The following is an 18,902-nucleotide window of genomic DNA, read 5'->3' on the forward strand; positions in this document are numbered from 1 at the left end:
GCACATGGAACATTCTCCAGAATAGATCACATCCTGGGTCACAAATCATGTATCAACTGGCAGGTACCAAAAGATTGGGATCATTCCCTGCATATTTTCAGACCACAGTGCTCTGAAGCTAAAACTCAATCACAAGAGGAAAGTTGGAAAGAACCCAAATACATGCAAGCTAAAGAGCATCCTACTAAAGAATGAATAGGTCAACCAGGAAATTAAAGAAAAATTGAAAAAAACTCATGGAAACAAATGATAATGAAAGCACAACTGCTCAAAATCCGTGGGACACAGAAAAGGTAGTTCTGAGAGGAAAACAGAAATACAAGCCTTTCTCAAGAAACAAGAAAGGTCTCAAATATACAACCTAATCCTACACCTAAAGGAGCTGGAGAAAGAACAGCAAAGAAAGCCTAAACCCAGCAGGAGAAGAGAAATAATCAAGATCAGAGCCAAAATCAATGAAATAGAAACCAAAAAAATGACAGAACAAATCAACGAAACTAGGAGCTAGTTCTTTGAAAGAATTAAGAAAACTTATAAACCCCTGGCCAGACTTATCAAAAGGAAAAGAGAAAGGACCCAAATAAATAAAATCATGAATGAAAGAGGAGAGATCACAACCAACTTATAAGAACATATTATGAGCAACTATACACCAGCAAACTTAACAATCTGGAAGAAATGAATGCATTCCTAGAGACATATAAAGTACCATAACTGAATCCAGATGAAATAGAAAACCTGAACAGACCCATAACCAGTAAGGAGATTGAAACAGTCATCAAAAATCTCCCAACAAACGAGAGCCCAAGGCCAGATGGCTTCCCTGGGGAATTCTAACAAGCATTTAAAGAAGAATTAATTCCTATTCTCCTGAAACTATTCCAAAAAACAGAAATGGAAGGAAAACTTCCAAGCTCATTTTACGAGGCCAGCATCACCTTGATCCCAAAACCAGACAAAGATCCCATCAAAAAAGAGAATTACAGACCAACATCCTTGATGAACAGAGATGCAAAAATTCTCACCAAAATACTAGCCAATAGGATCCAACAATACATTGAAAGTATTATTCACCATGACTAAGTGGGATTTATTCCAGGGCTTCAAGGTTGGTTCAACATCCACGAATCAATCAATGTGATACAATACATTAATAAAAGATAAAACAAGAAACATATGATACTCTCAATAGATGCTGAAAAAGCATTTGACAAAGTACAGCATCCTTTCTTGAGCAAAACTCTTCAAAGTGTAGGGACTAAGGGTACATACCTCAATATCATCAAAGCCATGTATGAAAAACCCACAGCGAATATCATTCTCAATGGAGAAAAACTGAAAGCTTTTCCGCTAAGCTCAGGAACATGGCAGGGATGTCCATTATCACCACTGCTATTCAACATAGTACTAGAGGTCCCAGCCTCAGCAATCAGACAACAAAAAGAAATTAAAGGCATCCAAATCGGCAAAGAGGAAGTCAAATTCTCACTCTTTGCAGATGATATACTTTATGTGGAAAACCCAAAAGACTCCACTCCATAACTGCTAGAACTCATACAGGAATTCAGTAAAGTGTCAAGATATAAAATCAATGCACAGAAATCAGTTGCATTTCTATATACCAACAATAAGACAGAAGAAAGAGAAATCAAAGAGTCAATCCCATTCACAATTCCACCAAAACCATAAGATACCTAGGAATAAACCTAATCAAAGAGGTAAAAAATCTGTACTCAGAAAACTATAAAGTACTAATGAAAGAAACTGAGGAAGACACAAAGAAACAGAAATATTCCATGCTCATGGATTTAAGAACAAATATTGTGAACGTGTCTATGCTACCTAAAGCAATCTACACGTTTAATGCAATACCTATCAAAATACCATCCATTTTTTTCACACAAATGGAACAAATAATCCTAAAATTTATATGGAACCAGAAAAGACCTCGAATAGCCAGAGGAACGTTAAAAAAGAAAGCCACAGTTGGTGGCATCACAATTCCAGACTTCAAGCTCTGTTACAAAGCTGTCATCATCAAGACGGTATGGTACTGGCACAAAAACAGACACATAGATCAATGGAACAGAATAGAGAGCCCAGAAATAGACCCTCAACTCTATGGTCAACTAATCTTCAACAAAGCAGGAAAGAATGTCCAATGGAAAAAAGACAATCCCTTCAACAAATGGTGTTGGGACAACTGGAGAGCTACATGCAAAAAAAATGAAACTAGAATATTTCCTTACAACACACACAAAAATAGACTCCAAAGGGATGAAAGACCTCAATGTGAGACAGGAATCCATCAAAACCCTTGAGGAGAACACAGGCAGCAACCTCTTCGACCTCAGCCACAGCAACTTCTTCCTAGAAACATCACCAAAGGCAAGGGAAGCAAGGGCAAAAATGAACTACTGGGATTTCATCAAGATCAAAAGCTTTTGCACAGCAAAGGAAACAGTCAACAAAACCAAAAGACAACTGACAGAATGGGAGAAGATATATGCAAACAAAATACCAGATAAAGGGCTAGTATCCAAAATCTGTAACAACTAATCAAACTCAACACCCAAAGAACAAATAATCCAATGAAGAAATGGGCAGAGGACATGAACAGACATTTCTGCAAAGAAGACATCCAGATGGCCAATAGACACATGAAAAAGTCCTCCACATCACTCAGCATCAGGGAAATACAAATCAAAACCACAATGAGATACCACCTCACGCCAGTCAGAATGGCTAAAATTAGCAAGTCAGGAAACAACAGATGCTGGCAAGGATGTGGAGAAAGGGGAATCTTCCTACACTGCTGGTGGGAACACAAGCTGGTACAGCCACTATGGAAAACAGCATGGAGGTTCCTCAAAAAGTTGAAAATAGAGCTACCTTATGGCCCAGCAATCGCAATAATGGGTATTTACCCTAAAGATACAAATGTAGGGATCTGAAGGGGTACGTGCACCCAAATGTTCACAGCAGCCATGTCCACAATAGCCAAACTATGAAAAGAACCTAGATGTCCATCAACAGATGAATGGATTAAGAAGATGTGGTGTGTGTGTGTGTGTGTGTGTGTGTACACAATGGAATACTATGCAGCCATCAAAAGAAATGAAATCTTGCCATTTGCAACGACATGGATGGAACTAGAGCTGAGCAAAATAAGTCAATCAGAGAAAGACAACTATCATATGATCTCCTTGATATGAGGAAGTTGAGAGGCAAGTGGAGGATTTGGGGGGTAGGGAAGGAAAAAATGAAACAAGATGGGATCGGGCAGCAGACAAACCATGAGACTCTTAATCTCACAAAACAAACTGAGGGTTGCCGGGGCAAAGGGTGGTTGGGTTATGGACAATGGGGAAGGTATGTGCTTGGTGAGTGCTGTGAAGTGTGTAAACCTGGCAATTCACAGACCTGTAGCCCTGGGACTAATAATACATTATATGTTAATAAAAAAAATTAAAAATTTAAAAAAAAAAGACTTAGAGCAAAAGAACATCATTTTCAGACAAAAACTGAACATTCCACTAGATCTTCATTAAAGAAAACTCTTAAAAATACCCTCTGGCGGAAAGAAAGTGATCTCAAAGGAAATAACAAAAATGCAAGAAAAAATAAAAGCAAGACAAACCAAAGACACATGAGATAATTCTAAACAAACATTGACAATAGAAATTGATAATAGTTATTATGTCTAAAAGAGTTTAAAAGACAAGACAAAACTAAAATAGTTCAGACAAGGTATTCAAATTAAAAACTCTAAGGTCTTTATTCAATAGGAAGATACAGACATTTTGGTCTAGACTCAAATTCAAATATATGTGTTAAAAATTCTAACAACGGCTAATACAAGAATGAATAATTTCCAAAACAGTAAAGAAAAATTACACAAAAATCCAAACAAAGTCAAGAGAGAAAAGAAATACTGAAAAATATTAACAAATAAAAAGCACAGAATAAGGCAGTAAAAATAAGTCCCAACATATAAACCAATAAATGTAATGGATATGCACTATTTAAAAGGCTATGTAGGGGTGCCTGGGTGGCTCAGTGGGTTAAGCCTCTGCCTTCAACTCAGGTCGTGATCCCAGCACCCTGGGATCGAACCCCGTATCAGGCTCCCTGCTCTGCGGGAAGCCTGCTTCTCCCTCTCGCACTCCCTCTGCTTGTATTCCCTCTCTCACAGTGTCTCTCTCTGTCAAATAAATTAATAAAATCTTTAAAAAAAAAGGGGGGGGGGACTATGTAAACACCACCCAACTATCATGTTGAAATGAGATACAAAAGGTATTAAAAATTTGAAATTAATGAATAAAAAAAGGTAATTTGGAAACCACTTAAAAAAGAAAGCTGCTAGGGCACCTGCGTGGCTCAGTGGGATAAGCCTCTGCCTTCAGCTCTGGTCATGATCTCAGGGTCCTGGGATCGAGCCCCGCATCAGGCTTTCTGCTTGGCGGGGAAGCCTGCTTCCTCCTCTCTCTCTGCCTGCCTCTCTCTACTTGTGATCTCTATCAAATAAATAAAATCTTTACAAAAAAAAAAAAAAAAAAAAGAAAGCCGCCAACTACACTAGTGGCAAATTAAAACATATTCTAAGGGAAATGCATCAAAAGATAAAGTCAGTACACAACAGAAAGTTCAACTCTACTAGGAAGATAGAACAATCTGAATCTTAGCTGTATCCTGAAGCTACATCTATATAGAAGGAAAATGTAATACACCTTTCTCAGTAATTAAAGAATCGATCTGATGACTGAAATCAGCAAAAATATACAAGCTTTAACAATATAATTAATCAGCTTGCACTAATGGACACAGAACACTGCACATAACAAGAGCAGAATACTCCACTCATTCTTTCAACCCAGTGGGTAACAATTATGTAAGCTCACTACAGAAAGGATGCCTTAACAAATTTCCAAGGGTTGGTATATGACCATATATTTACATATATTACTATATATTACACTATGTATTACTCTAAGGTTATATATATGTATATATAATAAAACATGCAATATACACTACACATATAATACAGCAATATATAATTTTACTATGTATTATTATTCATTATATATGCTATATATAGTATTACTATATATTATATATATTACTATATATTGGACCATATACTATATTACTATAAATCGGACCATATAGTAACATGTAATATAGAATATATACAGTAACAAATATAACGTGTAATTTTATATTTTTATAACAGATGTATTTTTTTTTTACCACAGAACTACTATCAAAGTGGAAATCAACACTAAAATAACAAGAAAATTACTACATTTTGACTACATTCTAAATTACTAGAATTTGAAACAACTTCTAATTATGAACTCAAAGAAAATGAACAGAACTGAAAAATAGGAAAATGTTACATACCAAAATTTGGGAGAAAGAGCTCAAGCAATATTGAGAGGGAAATTTTTTTGCCTTAGATGATTATACGAAGGAAAACAAGACGAAAAATTTGTGTAAAAAATATCCATATCAAGAAATTAAGAAAAAAATCAAAAAACAAAAGTTTCAAGAATTAATATAGAAAATAATGAAACAGAAAACCATGATGTAAGACGAAAACCATAAGGCAGAAATCAATTCACTGACAAAGACTGAGGAAACAGACAAATCAATTTTTTCAAATCAAGGGGGAAAAAAAAAAACCAAGGAGGCTAAGATACTACAGAGGACACCTACATCATGCCACTTCTCTGCTCAAATCCTGGTGGGTTCACAGATTACTCAAAATAAATGCAAAGTCCTTACACTGGCCTACAAGACCCTATGAGCTGGCTCCTTGATAGTCTCATACCTTATCTCTCACTATCCTCTTGTTCAGTTCAAGGCAAACACACTGGGTACCACGTCAGTCTTTCTTAGTATCTGCAGATGCTGACATGCCGGTTCCCCAAGTATCTCCATACTCAACACCTTATCTCCTTCAAGTCTTTGCTCAGGTACTTTCTTCTGTGTGGGAACTTTCTTGATCACCCTATTTAATGCTGTAAACTTCACTCTGGCACTCCCTCCCTAAACTCCTTTTCTGCTCAGTCTTCTACCTAACACTAATGACCATCCAATGTCATATGTATTTTACCTATGTATTTATCTGCCCTTCCCTCATTTTCAAATACTTGAAAATGACCGCATATATGTATACTAGACATTATTCCATCCACTGTTCCAAAGAGTGTATGACCAGTTAACACATTGTTCAATAGCAGTAACAATTTCAACTAAGGAGAAGCCATTTATTGTTTGTATTCCCAACAAGTGACCACAATGTAGCTAAAAGAGTTTGGGGAAAGGGAGACCTCCCCTGTAGTTCTGGCAACAGAACTCTGGTTTTGCTCACCAGTTAGATTATTACAGCTATTTGTTATTACGTACCAAAAAGTCTACCTCTTTAGATAACCAAGAAAACAACCAGGCTGATTCAGAGCAAAAAATCGGAAGTGCTTAACACCTGCAGCCACCCATAAAGGACTTTGAAACGTACGTATTAATACTCCCTCTGTATTTTATATATATTAATATTCCCTCTGTATTTTATAAATATACCCCGCACAGTTTGTTTCAGTTGTAGTATCTAAGAAACCACTGTGAGCTATGGACAGCACCAAGGCTAACACAGGAATACTTTTGGCAATTTTATAAAAATGACATATAACTCCTATCATATAATCCATTTTATATATATAAATCCATGCTTTTTTATTGTGGTAAAATGTACCTAACATAAAATTTACCATTTTAACCATTTCAGGTGTACAGCTGAAGGAGTATGTGTATCAACAACAGTTTTTAACATATGTACACGGTTCTGCCACCACCACCACCATCACCTAATTCCGAAATGTCATCACCAACCCAAAAAGGAGCCCAAACCTGTTAAGCGGCCACTCCCCCCACTCTCTCTTCCCCTCATTCCCAAGCAATCTATTTCATCTCTGTGGATCTGCCTATTCTGGACCTCCCGAAGACGTGGAATCACACAGCGGGCAGTACTGGCGTCTGGCTTCTTGCACGAAGCACGCTCTCCGGGTTCCCCCACGTTGTCGGATCTATCAGCGTTTTGTTCCTTTCTACAGCTGAGTATGATGTTCTTTAATGAGTACATCACATTTTGTTCAGCCATTTATCAGATGGTACACTTTTGGAGGGTTTGTAAGTTTTCACTATTAAAATTGGGAAAAATCTAATTTTGTCCAAATGAGTAAAACATTCTCTAGAATAGTAACTGGACCGAAGATTATTTAAAATCTATTATTACTGCCGAATATGATGTACTGCTTATGTTCCCATGTGCATGGCAGGATTCACTTCTCTACACCTTCATATTACTAAATTTTACTTAAAAATTTTTCTAAACTCAAAGGAAAAAATTCTCATTTTGATTTCCTTCAAAACTCATGAGTTTTAACTAATGAGTTGTATCCTTTTTATACTTATTGGCCATTTATTTTACTTAGTGTTAAATTTCTTTGCTTAGATTCTGTAAGTTGCTTGTAATTTTTACTGACTTGCATGAGATACTGGTATTTTGGTAATTTTAAGACATGTACATGTTATTTGTGCTGAAAATGTTTTCTCCCATCATTCATTTTTAACTGCGGTACCATTATTTTCAATTGGATTTGTATAGAATCTTAATTTCCAATCTTCCTTTTTATGGTTTTGGGTATCCTATTCTGCTTTAAATCCTAAGATTTAAAAAATAATATACATTTTTTCTATTTTTTTCGAAGTTACATAGTTTTTCACTCAGCCTTTAGCACCTCTAGATCTGAGTCAGATGTTTGATAAAGCTCTAAATTTATGTTTATAAAAATTAATAGCCAATTAGTTCACCTCAATTCCAGTAATTTATAGCCTACACTTAAGCTGCCATCTTTATAATAAATTCTCATATACATTTAGATCTCCCTGCTTTTTTCAATCTGCTTCTCTAATTTTCTGTACTAAGACCTTATTATTAACAGCTTTATAATACCCTTTAACATCTGGTACACAGACATCTTATTCATTATTCTGCTTTTTCAAAATCTTCTTGGGTTTTCCAGAACATTTATTCTCCCAAAAGTACTTTAGAATCAACTTGTTCACTTACCTGTTGATACTCTGGTTGGAACTGTATCAAATTTATATATTAATTTGAAAGGATTGAAAATGTTGAAAGTGAATATTTATGTTTCTAGGAACACAGTATGCTCCTCCATTTATTCATGTCTTAGTTTTGTATCTTTCAGTAAAACACTATTGTTACATTTTAATAAATTGAGTATAATCTTGTTTTCTCTTATTTCTATGTGTGCCTATTTCTCTTTACATAAATAAAGCATTCTCCCACTTTTTGAGTAAAAAGATCATTTCCCCACATGCTATAAAAATGATGAAGCTATCAGATGATCTTTAAAAGCTACTTAAGCTCAAAAAGTTCAGGACTTTCTATAAACACTCCAAAAAACAACACTCACTAAATCAACTAAACAATGAGCTTATCTGTGTTTAAAAGACTGAGAGTACATACACTAAGGATGGGTAACTGGTTTTAACTTGAATACTAACTCTGACACATCAGAAATGGCTGCCAAGAGAGGTAATTTCTTTAGGAAATCTACTGAAAGAAAAATCTTACCATTTGGATTTTAAAAGATGCATAAAAAAAAACTTATCTGGATAAAACATCCTTTAAATATTATGTCTAATAGTTATACCATAATGCTATATTTTCTAAAGTCATCACAAAAGCATGAACATAAAGCAACTGTACAGGAAAAAGGGGTTTCAGCAGTTTTGACACTTACAATTCAATTTCAACCATTCCTTTGGAACATCCTCTCTTCACAAAAAAACCAACCTAGAGCAAAAAAGACAAAGTGCACTCAGTGATGACAGTTCCATGTTATACCACAGATTCAGCAAAGTCATTACTGTCACATTCAAATCCTTTCAGTAACTATTTTCTCTGTCCACTCTCTTCATTTTCCCGGATTTGGGAAATTGTTTCCATTGTTTCCTCCCACAAGTAAAAATACTATTAGTTACCATTTACGAGCATTCCAGGTGCCAGACAGCCTCTTACAGAGGTTATGACAAAGCCAAAAGGTGATACAGAGCAAGGAACTAAACCCACATAATATGGCCCCAGAGTCTGTGTACTTAGCCTCTATCCTAAACATCTTGGTAGAGGCAAAAAAGCCAACGGGAAAACAGGTTCTACAGTTTAATCACAGGATTGACCAAATCTCCTTATTACCCCTGGAGACTCCTCTGGAGTTGCAGATTAAATATTAACAACTATTCTAATATTACCCATCTTGTTATTAATGAGGATGTAATTATCATTTTCTTAAAAAGAAGAATACACATAGTAAATACAATTTACATGGTAAAATAGACCTATTTAGTCTAGTTTGAATACATGTACAGGCACAAATCTGAAGAGAGACCTTGGGCCTAAAAAATACCAGACTGGATCTTCAATCAGGCTCTAAGTAAGTAATTCTAAAAAAAAAGTGGAAACACACCTTGCAAAGAATTATCCTTTTGATAGTGCTAACAGCAGTTAGGAAAGCAATTAGAATCACAACAGTGAACATTTATTAAGCATTACCATATGCTACTGTGCTAAGCAATTTATAATTTTTTCTTAATACTCAGGAGCAACTGTAGGAGATATGTATTATATCCATTTTACAAACGATGAAACGGAGGCCCAGAAAGGTGACAAAGGAGGTCTGTCCTTGTAACTAGAAAGTCCAGCTTAATGATTAAGAGGACAGACACACTTTAACACAGCATCCAGGTTCCTATCTCATGCCATAAGCGTGTAAGTTGTTGGACTCTGACCAAGTTACTAAACCTCTCTGTTTTAGTTTCTTCATAAACAGGAAAAACAACAGCATTTTTGTAGGAGTGCTATCTGCTCATTAGTTTGCATCAATTAAAATATTTGGCACCAGTAAGAAAAAAAAATTACAAAGCAGTTCTTATTATAAAATGTATATATGGATAGTACAGAACATGCTAGTATTAAATTTCCCTATTAAGATTTAACTATAAATACAACATTAAAAGTATTTTCGCTGAGAACTTGTACAGCCCCTAAATGCATGTAGTGAAACCCAAAAGTCTGTAATCTGTCACCTAAGAAACCCTGCGCTCCACAGCCTTCTTTAAAAAGCATACCACTCAAGGATAAGGTCTGTCTTCTTCAAGCCAAAAATAAATGGGAAGATTGGTGGAAACTGTTACAAACCAATCCATTCAATCATACAAAGTTTGGAGTCCAGCAGACCATTACACAGAGATAAGGATTTAAGAAATGATTTTTAATAATTAAAAAACTACACATCCGTATTTATAAAAATCTGGTCTCTGGAAGTTATCTACTCCAACCCCCAACTTTAAAATAAAGAAAAACTGAAGTCTAGACAAATGGCTAAGGTCAAAAGTTAATTATTAATAGAGTAGTACCTATGAGTACTCTTAACTCATAAATGCCTCCCAAAGAGTATTTAAAGAAAAACACACACATACACACGTATTTTGAATAGATTTATTTATAACCTTAAGGGTATATGCGTCAATCTTGTAATCCTACATTAAACTGTAAGCCTGGCTAAGAAACCTATAATACCATTTTAATAATATTGCAATATTCCCAGCAGTTTTAGAAAAATATAAAGAATCATTTTAACTTTTACAACTATTTTGCAGTGGGATAACTCAACTCTCAAACTTCCTTTTATATATATATATATATTTTTTTTTTTTTTTTAAGATTTTATTTATTTATTTGAAGAGATCACAAGTAGGCAGAGAGGCAGGCAGAGAGAGAGGAGGAAGCAGGCTCCCTGCCGAGCAGAGCGCCTGATGCGGAACTTGATCCCAGGACCCCGAGATCATGACCTGAGCCCAAGGCAGAGGCTTTAAACCACTGAGCCACCCAGGTATCCCTCAAACTTCCTTTTTAAAACAGAATTTTATGTGAAATATACACCAAATATGACATATAAACTTCATACACTGCTTGAAGCAACAGTAAAACCACCAAGCATCTACCACAAATTTAAGGAACTGAAAATTAACAGTATATCTGACATTCCCTGTAGAACTCAATACTATTGTATCCTATTTCAACAAATGTAATCCTGACTTGATCATCCTTTTGCTTCTCTCTAGTTTTGTTATATACATATAGCCATATAGCTCTTTAAATATTAAAATATTAAATACTTTGTGTTTTGACCCTTATATAAATTCGTATTACAAGTATTCTTCCAAAATAGCATTTTTCCTTAAAATTATGTTTTGAGATTTAACCAATGAGCTAAGGATTATTTTCACTGGTATGTAATATTCAATTTTGACTATAATAGGATTTATTTAAAAATAATAATGCTATAAATAGTTTAATACTTTTACCTAGTATTAATGTACAAGGGCTGTCTAGGAGTAGAATTTTTGAGTGATTGGGTATATGCATCTGCAGATTCACTAGGTAATGCCATTTTCCAAGACTATAAAATTTCTATTCCCACCAAGAGTGCATCAGAGTTCCCATTGCTCCATTTCCTTATAAGCACATTGATCACCAGAATTTTTGAGGAATACACTTTGCCAGCATTAGTGTGCATTTTTCTGAGAGTGAAGTTGCGTATCTTTAAAAATACAGTTGGTCCTTGAATAACACTAGGGTTAGGACTGCCAACACCCTGCACAAAAATTTGCATACAACTTTGGACTTCCCCAAAACTTAATTACTAATAGCCTAGTGTTGACCAGAATCCTTAGCAGTAACATAAGCAGTTAATAAATATTTTGTATGTTACATGTACTATATACTGTATTCCTACAAGTACAAAAACAAGTTCCTGAGAAAATCATATGGAAAACACATTTACAGTATCATACTGTATTTACTAAAAAAAAATCCACATATAGGTGGATTCGCACAGTTCAAACCAAAGTTGTTCAAAGATCCACTGTACTTCTTGGCTGTCTGAGCTGCCTCTTCTGTGAAGTGTCTGAGCACATATTTTATCCTTTCTTAATTGTTACTGTTTTACTTATTAAAAAGTTTAAATACCTATCTTTTGTTATATGGGCTATATATACCCACTCCCAATTTGAGGCTTGTCTTTTTCTTCATGGTGTCTTTTGATAGAAGTTTCTTATTTTTATCAGTATTTTCCTTTTCAACCTATACTTTCACTTAAGAACTTTTATTTAACCCAAAGTTAACAAAGTTAACAAAGATATTCTCCTCTACACCAGTATGTCCTAAAACCTTTCTGGTCAATCACAATTAGATCTTCAATCCAATTGGAACTGATGTGTGCTCATGTGTGAAGATAGAACTTAATTTCTTTTTTTCGTACACAACCAACTGCCTCAGTGCAATTTATCCATCTTTTCCCCATTCGTTTCCAATGTCAGTCTTCATAAATCAAGAGTCTACTCATCACAGCTTTGGATCTGCGCTTTCTATTCTGTCATAGCACACTGGTCTGATGTATTTCCCACCAATACCACAGGTTTGTTTTGTTTTGTTTTCTTAATACAGTTGACAAACAATGTGATTAGTTTCAGGTACAACAATGATAACTCTGTACACTACATAACGCTCAGCACAGTAAGTGTAGTTGTCACCTGTAACCATGCAAAGTTATTACAATACTAGCCACTGTATTCCCTATGCTGTGCTTTTCATCTCCATGACTTGTTGTAAACTGAAGTCTATGCCTCTTAATCCCCTTCACCTATCTTACCCAACCCACCTCATCTTCCCCTCTAGCAACCACCAGTTTGTTCTGTATTTGTTGTTCTGCATTGAGTCTGTATTCGAGATTCCACATATTAGTGAAATATGGTATTTGTCTTACTCAGACTTATTTCACTTAGTCTAACATGCTCTAGGTCCATTCATGTTGTTGCAAATGTGAGGATTTCATTCTTTTTTATGGCTAAATAATATTCTTTTTAAAAATATATTTTTTGAAGATTTTATTATTTTATTTATTTGACAGAGAGAGATCACAAGTAGGCAGACAGGCAGGCACAGGAGGCCGGGGAAGCAGGCTCCCTGCTGAGCAGAGTGCCCAAGGTGGGGCTTGATCCCAGGACCCTGAGATCATGACCTAAGCCAAACACAGAGGCCTAACCCACTGAGCCACCGAGGTGCCCCTCTAAATAATATTCTATACAATGTTTTCATGAACTATTATAACTTTGTGTTAAGTCTTGGTATCTGATAGGGCAAGTTTTTTCCATTTTGTTGAATTTCTTTAGGAGTTTCTTAGCTATTCTTGGCCATTTCTTTTTTCACCTAAATTTTAAAGGCAACTTGGAATTTGCTATAGACAGTACTGGGATTTTGAATGGAATGATGCTCAATATGTTTATCAATGTGAAGAATGACATTTTTATAGTAGGTCTTCATGCTCATTAATATATATACAGTGTATCTGTCCATCTAATCCAACTCCAATATTTTCAAATAAAATTTTAAACTTTCTAAAAATAGGCCTTACATGTCTTGTTAATTTATTGCTATGTTACTTGCTTTTTTGATGCTACTATAAATATCGATTTTTAATTGCATTTTTCTGTTCATTGTTAGTGTATGGAAATGCAACAGATTTTTGTTACAGAATCTTGTAACTAGCAAGCCTAACAAATTTCCAGATTAATTCATCAGAAAGCTTATGTGGAGTATTTTGTGGTTTTCACTGCATACTTGCATAAAACCTATATATGATAGTTTTCCTTCTTTCTTTTGTTTTACCTTACTGCTCCACCTAGAACTTGCAGAACAATGTTGAGTAGCAGTGTGAGTAGGTACCCTTGACTTGGTTCTGAACTTGCTGCACATTTTCACTTGTCTTTCATGTAATTTTAAAAGGTAGGTATTTTCTACTCCTAATTTGCTAAGAGTTTTTTTTTTTTTTAATCAGATTACTGTGGAATTTAATGCTTTTTCCTCTACTGAGAGGATCATCCAGTTCTCCTTTAAAATGGGCTATGTAAAAAAATAAATAAAACAGGAGATGTTAACTTTTTTCTAATGTTCAATCTCTCATTCCTTGAATAAATTCTATTTGGTCATGGTGTATTACGTATTTTATGTATTAGATTCAACAGACTACTGTTTCTTTTTCTTGAGATTTTTGCTTCTCTATTTGTAAGTTAAACTATTTTTTCTTATTCTATCCTTGATGGATTCTGGTACCATCACATTCTGGTACAGTCATATTCTTTGTGTAAAATGGGAAATGACTCCTTTAAGAACTAATGAATAATTGTCTTCGGTGTTCTAAGAAAATTAACAGCTCTTTTTTTTCTCCTAAGAGTCCATTTTGATCATTTATGTAGTTGTAGAAACCTACACATTCACAACTTTTAAGAATTTAAGCTTTACTACCATAAAGTTGTTCATAAATTTTTTTTGTTTAGGGAGGAGATAAGCCAATTTTATTGTCCCTATGTCACACAAAAATCTAGGAACAAAATATTTGAGTTGTAGAAAAGAAATAAATGAATAGTAAATTAGAGGGCAATGGAAATAATTTAAGTTTGAAAATTTTCCATGATATTAGGATGAAAACCATTTCAACATATGTGTATGCCTGGCTCAGAGTAGGCTGTTCCCTGGCCAAAGCTTGCCATAGAATTAAGGTGTTCGAGGTCTTGCTGCTCTACTGGCTTCTGACAAAATGTTTGTGATCGAAGATTAAAGGAATGTATTCCCAGTGCTCCAGGTCTGTGCGGAGCTCTACCAACTCATCTGCAGAAGTGTTACCCCCCCATCCATCTGCCGGGAAATCCATCAGGTAGTCATATAAGGCCCAGTCCAGGGGATCAGTGTTGACTGTGTAATTCAGATCCTTCCACTCAGACTCAACAGACTGAAAGCTCACTTCCCTGATGGAGACAGTGTCACTCGGGACCTCCTCTTCTTGCCTAGTCTCATCTTCTGGACAGGGACAGTCCAGCACCGGGGGCTTCTTGCTACAAGTCCTCAAAACTTCAACCACAAAACCGGGAATGGATGTCAATCAGGCTGTTCTTCAACCTTCTGCCCTTGGAGAGCTCCTCCTCCCCATCCAATGTTGGCAGGATACTATTGTCAATGTTGAAAGCCACAGTGATCTTCTCTCCGGCAACTTTCTGCACTAACTTGGCTTCTGACCCATCTACTTCCAGCTCCCAACTTCCAGAACTCTTGGGGAGGTAATTACGCTTTGGTATCTCCATTTCCTCCTCAATGTCATCATTCAGCAATTCAACAAAAGCTCTGTGCCCCTGGGTGTGCAGTGTGCTGCAGCCGCAGGGCCCAGGAGAGCGCAGGAGACCGTAGGCAGCATGGGCCCTTGCCACCCGGAGCCGCACAAAGGGCCGCATGTATGGCCTGGGGTGCATGGGCTGCAGCGGCGAAGGCAGCCGCGTGGGCTGAGACAAGAGGGCAGGCATGGCGTGTGGTGGCTCAGTGGCCGCAGAGCCCAGCGAGCAAGGCACTGGGCATGACAGCAGCAGTAGTGCAGCAGCTGACACAGAGGGCCCTATAATACTCTCATCATCATTTAAATCTTTGCCCCATTCTGGTAATGGCCTGGCGGTAGGCATCCTGGCAGTTCATGAACACTACAGTTCTCCTGCAAGCCCGCGGCATAACTGCATTTGCTCCTTCCCTCTGATGGAAGGTGTGGCCTCTTAATGGCCTTTGTCCAATGAAAATGTGAGCCGAACAAATATCTGTGGCTTTTTGGAAGAACTTTTAACAGCCAGTTCCCTTTACCTAGGTGGCAATCACAGGACAATGTACTCAAGTGAAGACTCCAGCAGCCTAGGTACCCAAGGATCACAGCCTAGACTGGGTAAGTAGCAAGAAGAACTAATCTGTATTTTTAAACCAGAATTTCAGGGTTGTTTTCGACCTGTAACATATCTTTATTTTTTTTTTTTACATTCCTTTTTTCTACTTTATCTACCCCCCATAACCTTCTCTAGAAATTACTGATTTTTGGCCGAGGGAAGAGGGGGAATGGAAAAAACAAATGAAGGAGATGAAGAGATTAATTAACAATCTTTGTTATATAAAAATAAGACAACTTAAAAGGAATACAATCAATAATATAGTAACAACTTTGTATAGTGATAGATGGTAACTAGACTTATTGTGGTGACCATTTCATAATGTATATAAAATATTGACTATATTATACACCTGAAACTAATACTATATGTCAATTATTCAACAGAAAATAGTAGTAATTCTCAGGAGGATTTTTTTTTTTTATTCCACTATATTCAGAGCTAACAATCAGATAAGTAAGTAACCGTATGTCCCACTCTGTGGGGTTATTTTTCCTTCTAAACACAGTGCTTGCCTTCTAGTTTTATCTCCCAGTCTTCCCCTACCTCCAGGACCCCCAAAATTCAGGGCAACCAAATGCCTTTCCAGTGCAAAGTCAGCGAATGCCCTTGGGGGAACAACTCTGATGTCTTTGGATCTGCACAATTCTGCCTCTGCCCTTGGTAAGTTTGCTTCATCTTTCCACAAGCCCAGGAATACATTTAAGAAGACATTTGACACTATTCCTAAGCATTTTAAGTGTTACATACTTGGAGAATTCTCTAGGTATATAGTCCAAAATACTTCTAGAAATGGCAATTCCTGCCAGCAGTTCTACCTACCAACTCCATTCTTTACTTTCAAGCTCTACATTTGTGTTTTACTCAAGGAACTGAGAGAGAAAGTGATCTGTTACTAAAAGCAAGTCGCAACTCTGAATTTTTTTTTTTTAAAGTACTTAAGTTCACTCACCTTATCTGCCCGTCCCATGAAAGCAGGTTTGCCTGCTAATCCAAGACAAATGGCACATACGATGCTAGACTTTCCTGTTCCATTAGCTCCAATAATCATATTCAGATGGGGTCCAGGAGAGACTTCACAGATATCATACGTTCTGAATTATAGAGAGGTAAAATTACTAAGACATAAAAATATTTTCTTTACAAAAACATTTATTTCTGCTGATGTTTTCTACAGGCTTCCTTGAATTGCTTTAAAAGCCAGCTGACCTTACATTTTAATGTTATTTATACATTATTAATAAACTAGAGAGAAAAAAAAATCAGTGGAAAAACTGAGAAAATGATAATGCGTATCTGAAATAAGAATATCAGTGGGAAAATAAGATTTCATAGGCTCTTTTAATTTACAGCTGTTGAATGAAGCAAAGTTTGGTATTATTTATCCCTTTCATGAGAAAATTTATCAAAGCCACTGTAAAAATAATTTTTCAAAAAATTTTATGTAAGAGAAACCATGGCTCATCTTAAATCTGTGAATTTTACATTTGTCTTTCTCTGGAATTAAAATGCTTAATAGCAACCCCTCACATTTTACTAAGTGAAACAATCCAAATTTCTATTCCAATCACACATCTATCAACTCAATGGTTTCATTTTATTGTTAATTTTTTAAAAATCCACTTTTTTCAATATGCTGCCGGAGATATTCACTGTTTAGTCCATGTTCAAATAAATGTTACTCCTATGGAAAAAAACAAGAATGCATCATCACCAAGCACTTCTGTAACATTCCCTCAAACCAGAAAGCTGTCTGCTGTCCAGAGTTTTAATTAACTACCTGCAAGGTAGCACCTAATCTTTATTAGTCACCAAGGACAACTATGGCAAAATGTCAAACAGACTCAGATAATCTTCTACTTTGTCTCTGAATACCTTGAATTAGAACCCATAAATAATAACCTGATAAAAACTGACCCAGCTACTAATCTGGTAGGCATGTCAGTAATGTAGTCAAGCACACTTCCACTTCAGTGCTCAGAGAAAAATAATGTGAAGTGCCATGTGGTAATAAAAGTAAGTACAGGGAGTCAACAAGTTATTTTCTGACAGGTTTCCAGCCCCACATCTCAACAGTGTCTATCTACCTACTTTATCTTTTCAAATGCTTTGTTCTGTTGGAAGCCGGATCATAAAGAAACCCTTAATATAATGATTAAAATGAAACTAGTTTGGGAACTTCAGGCATCTGGAAAATGAACAGCCTTGGAACTTCTTAATCCCAAAACATGAACCCTGATTCTTTCAACTTTTTAATTTTCTGCTATAATATCTTTGTGCCCCTGTTTTAAAAAAAACAGTGATGTAACTGATGTTTAAGATAACAATAAAAGCGAGGAAAAAGGAGAGGAACTCCTAGCCTATAACATACACATAGATATTATCAACAGAAAGTTGCCAAAAAAAAAAAAAACCAAGAAAACGAAACCAACCAACCAAACAAAAACAAAAACAAAAACCACCCCACACATCAAAACAAAACAAAGCCTCCACATTTAAAAAAAAAATTAGTTTGTCTGACTGATTTTATTGGGAATTCCCTTTTTGTGAGTTTCCTTTTCTCCAAGCACCTCCTGAAAAGAACTATTGTCAAATGCCTGCCCTCTTCTCCATCTCTGTACTTTGCCTGGTATCTCATATATCCTCCAGGACTTCTGGTAGGACTGACATGCTCAAAGTCAGCCCACATGACCTACAGATGAAATCACCACTTCCCAAACACTATGTGGATGCTGCGGAACAGTCACTTCAAACTTTCCACATTCAAAACTAAACCCGCTATCTTTCTACTCCCAAACCATTCCTGTGGTCTCTTATCTTCATCCCATTGACCAAGTCAGAAACCTAGGCATTAGTTTTGCATCATCTTTGATTCTCCCAACTCCTTCCCCTCCGGCCCCCATCAATCAACAAGTCATCAAGTCCTGTCAGTAGACACGCAGTTTTGAGATTACTCATTAAGAAAAAGAAGAAAACAACAGGACTCTTCAGAATTTAGC

At 36.1% G+C, this 18,902-nt stretch overlaps 2 protein-coding genes across 4 annotated transcripts in view; both read right to left on the reverse strand.

Annotated features, from left to right (window-relative positions):
- SMC5 (structural maintenance of chromosomes 5) overlaps positions 1 to 18,902 on the reverse strand; it is a 95,436-nt gene that overhangs the window by 73,893 nt on the left and 2,641 nt on the right. For all 3 annotated transcript variants that reach the window (XM_032306542.1, XM_032306543.1, XM_032306540.1), the window contains exons 2-3: positions 16,856 to 16,997; positions 8,832 to 8,884 (exon numbers count right to left, since the gene is read on the reverse strand). In XM_032306542.1, the coding sequence (XP_032162433.1) occupies positions 8,832 to 8,884; positions 16,856 to 16,997 (195 nt within the window). The remainder of the gene's footprint in view (positions 1 to 8,831; positions 8,885 to 16,855; positions 16,998 to 18,902) is intronic.
- On the reverse strand, positions 13,189 to 16,849 carry LOC116570043 (complement component 1 Q subcomponent-binding protein, mitochondrial-like). The gene is given in 2 exon segments (XM_032306544.1): positions 13,189 to 15,087; positions 15,089 to 16,849. Coding segments are annotated over 2 exon segments (927 nt in total). The 5' UTR covers positions 15,655 to 16,849; the 3' UTR covers positions 13,189 to 14,726.

Source organism: Mustela erminea, chromosome 12 (genome assembly GCF_009829155.1).
Source record: "Mustela erminea isolate mMusErm1 chromosome 12, mMusErm1.Pri, whole genome shotgun sequence".
Classification (NCBI taxonomy): domain Eukaryota; kingdom Metazoa; phylum Chordata; class Mammalia; order Carnivora; family Mustelidae; genus Mustela; species Mustela erminea.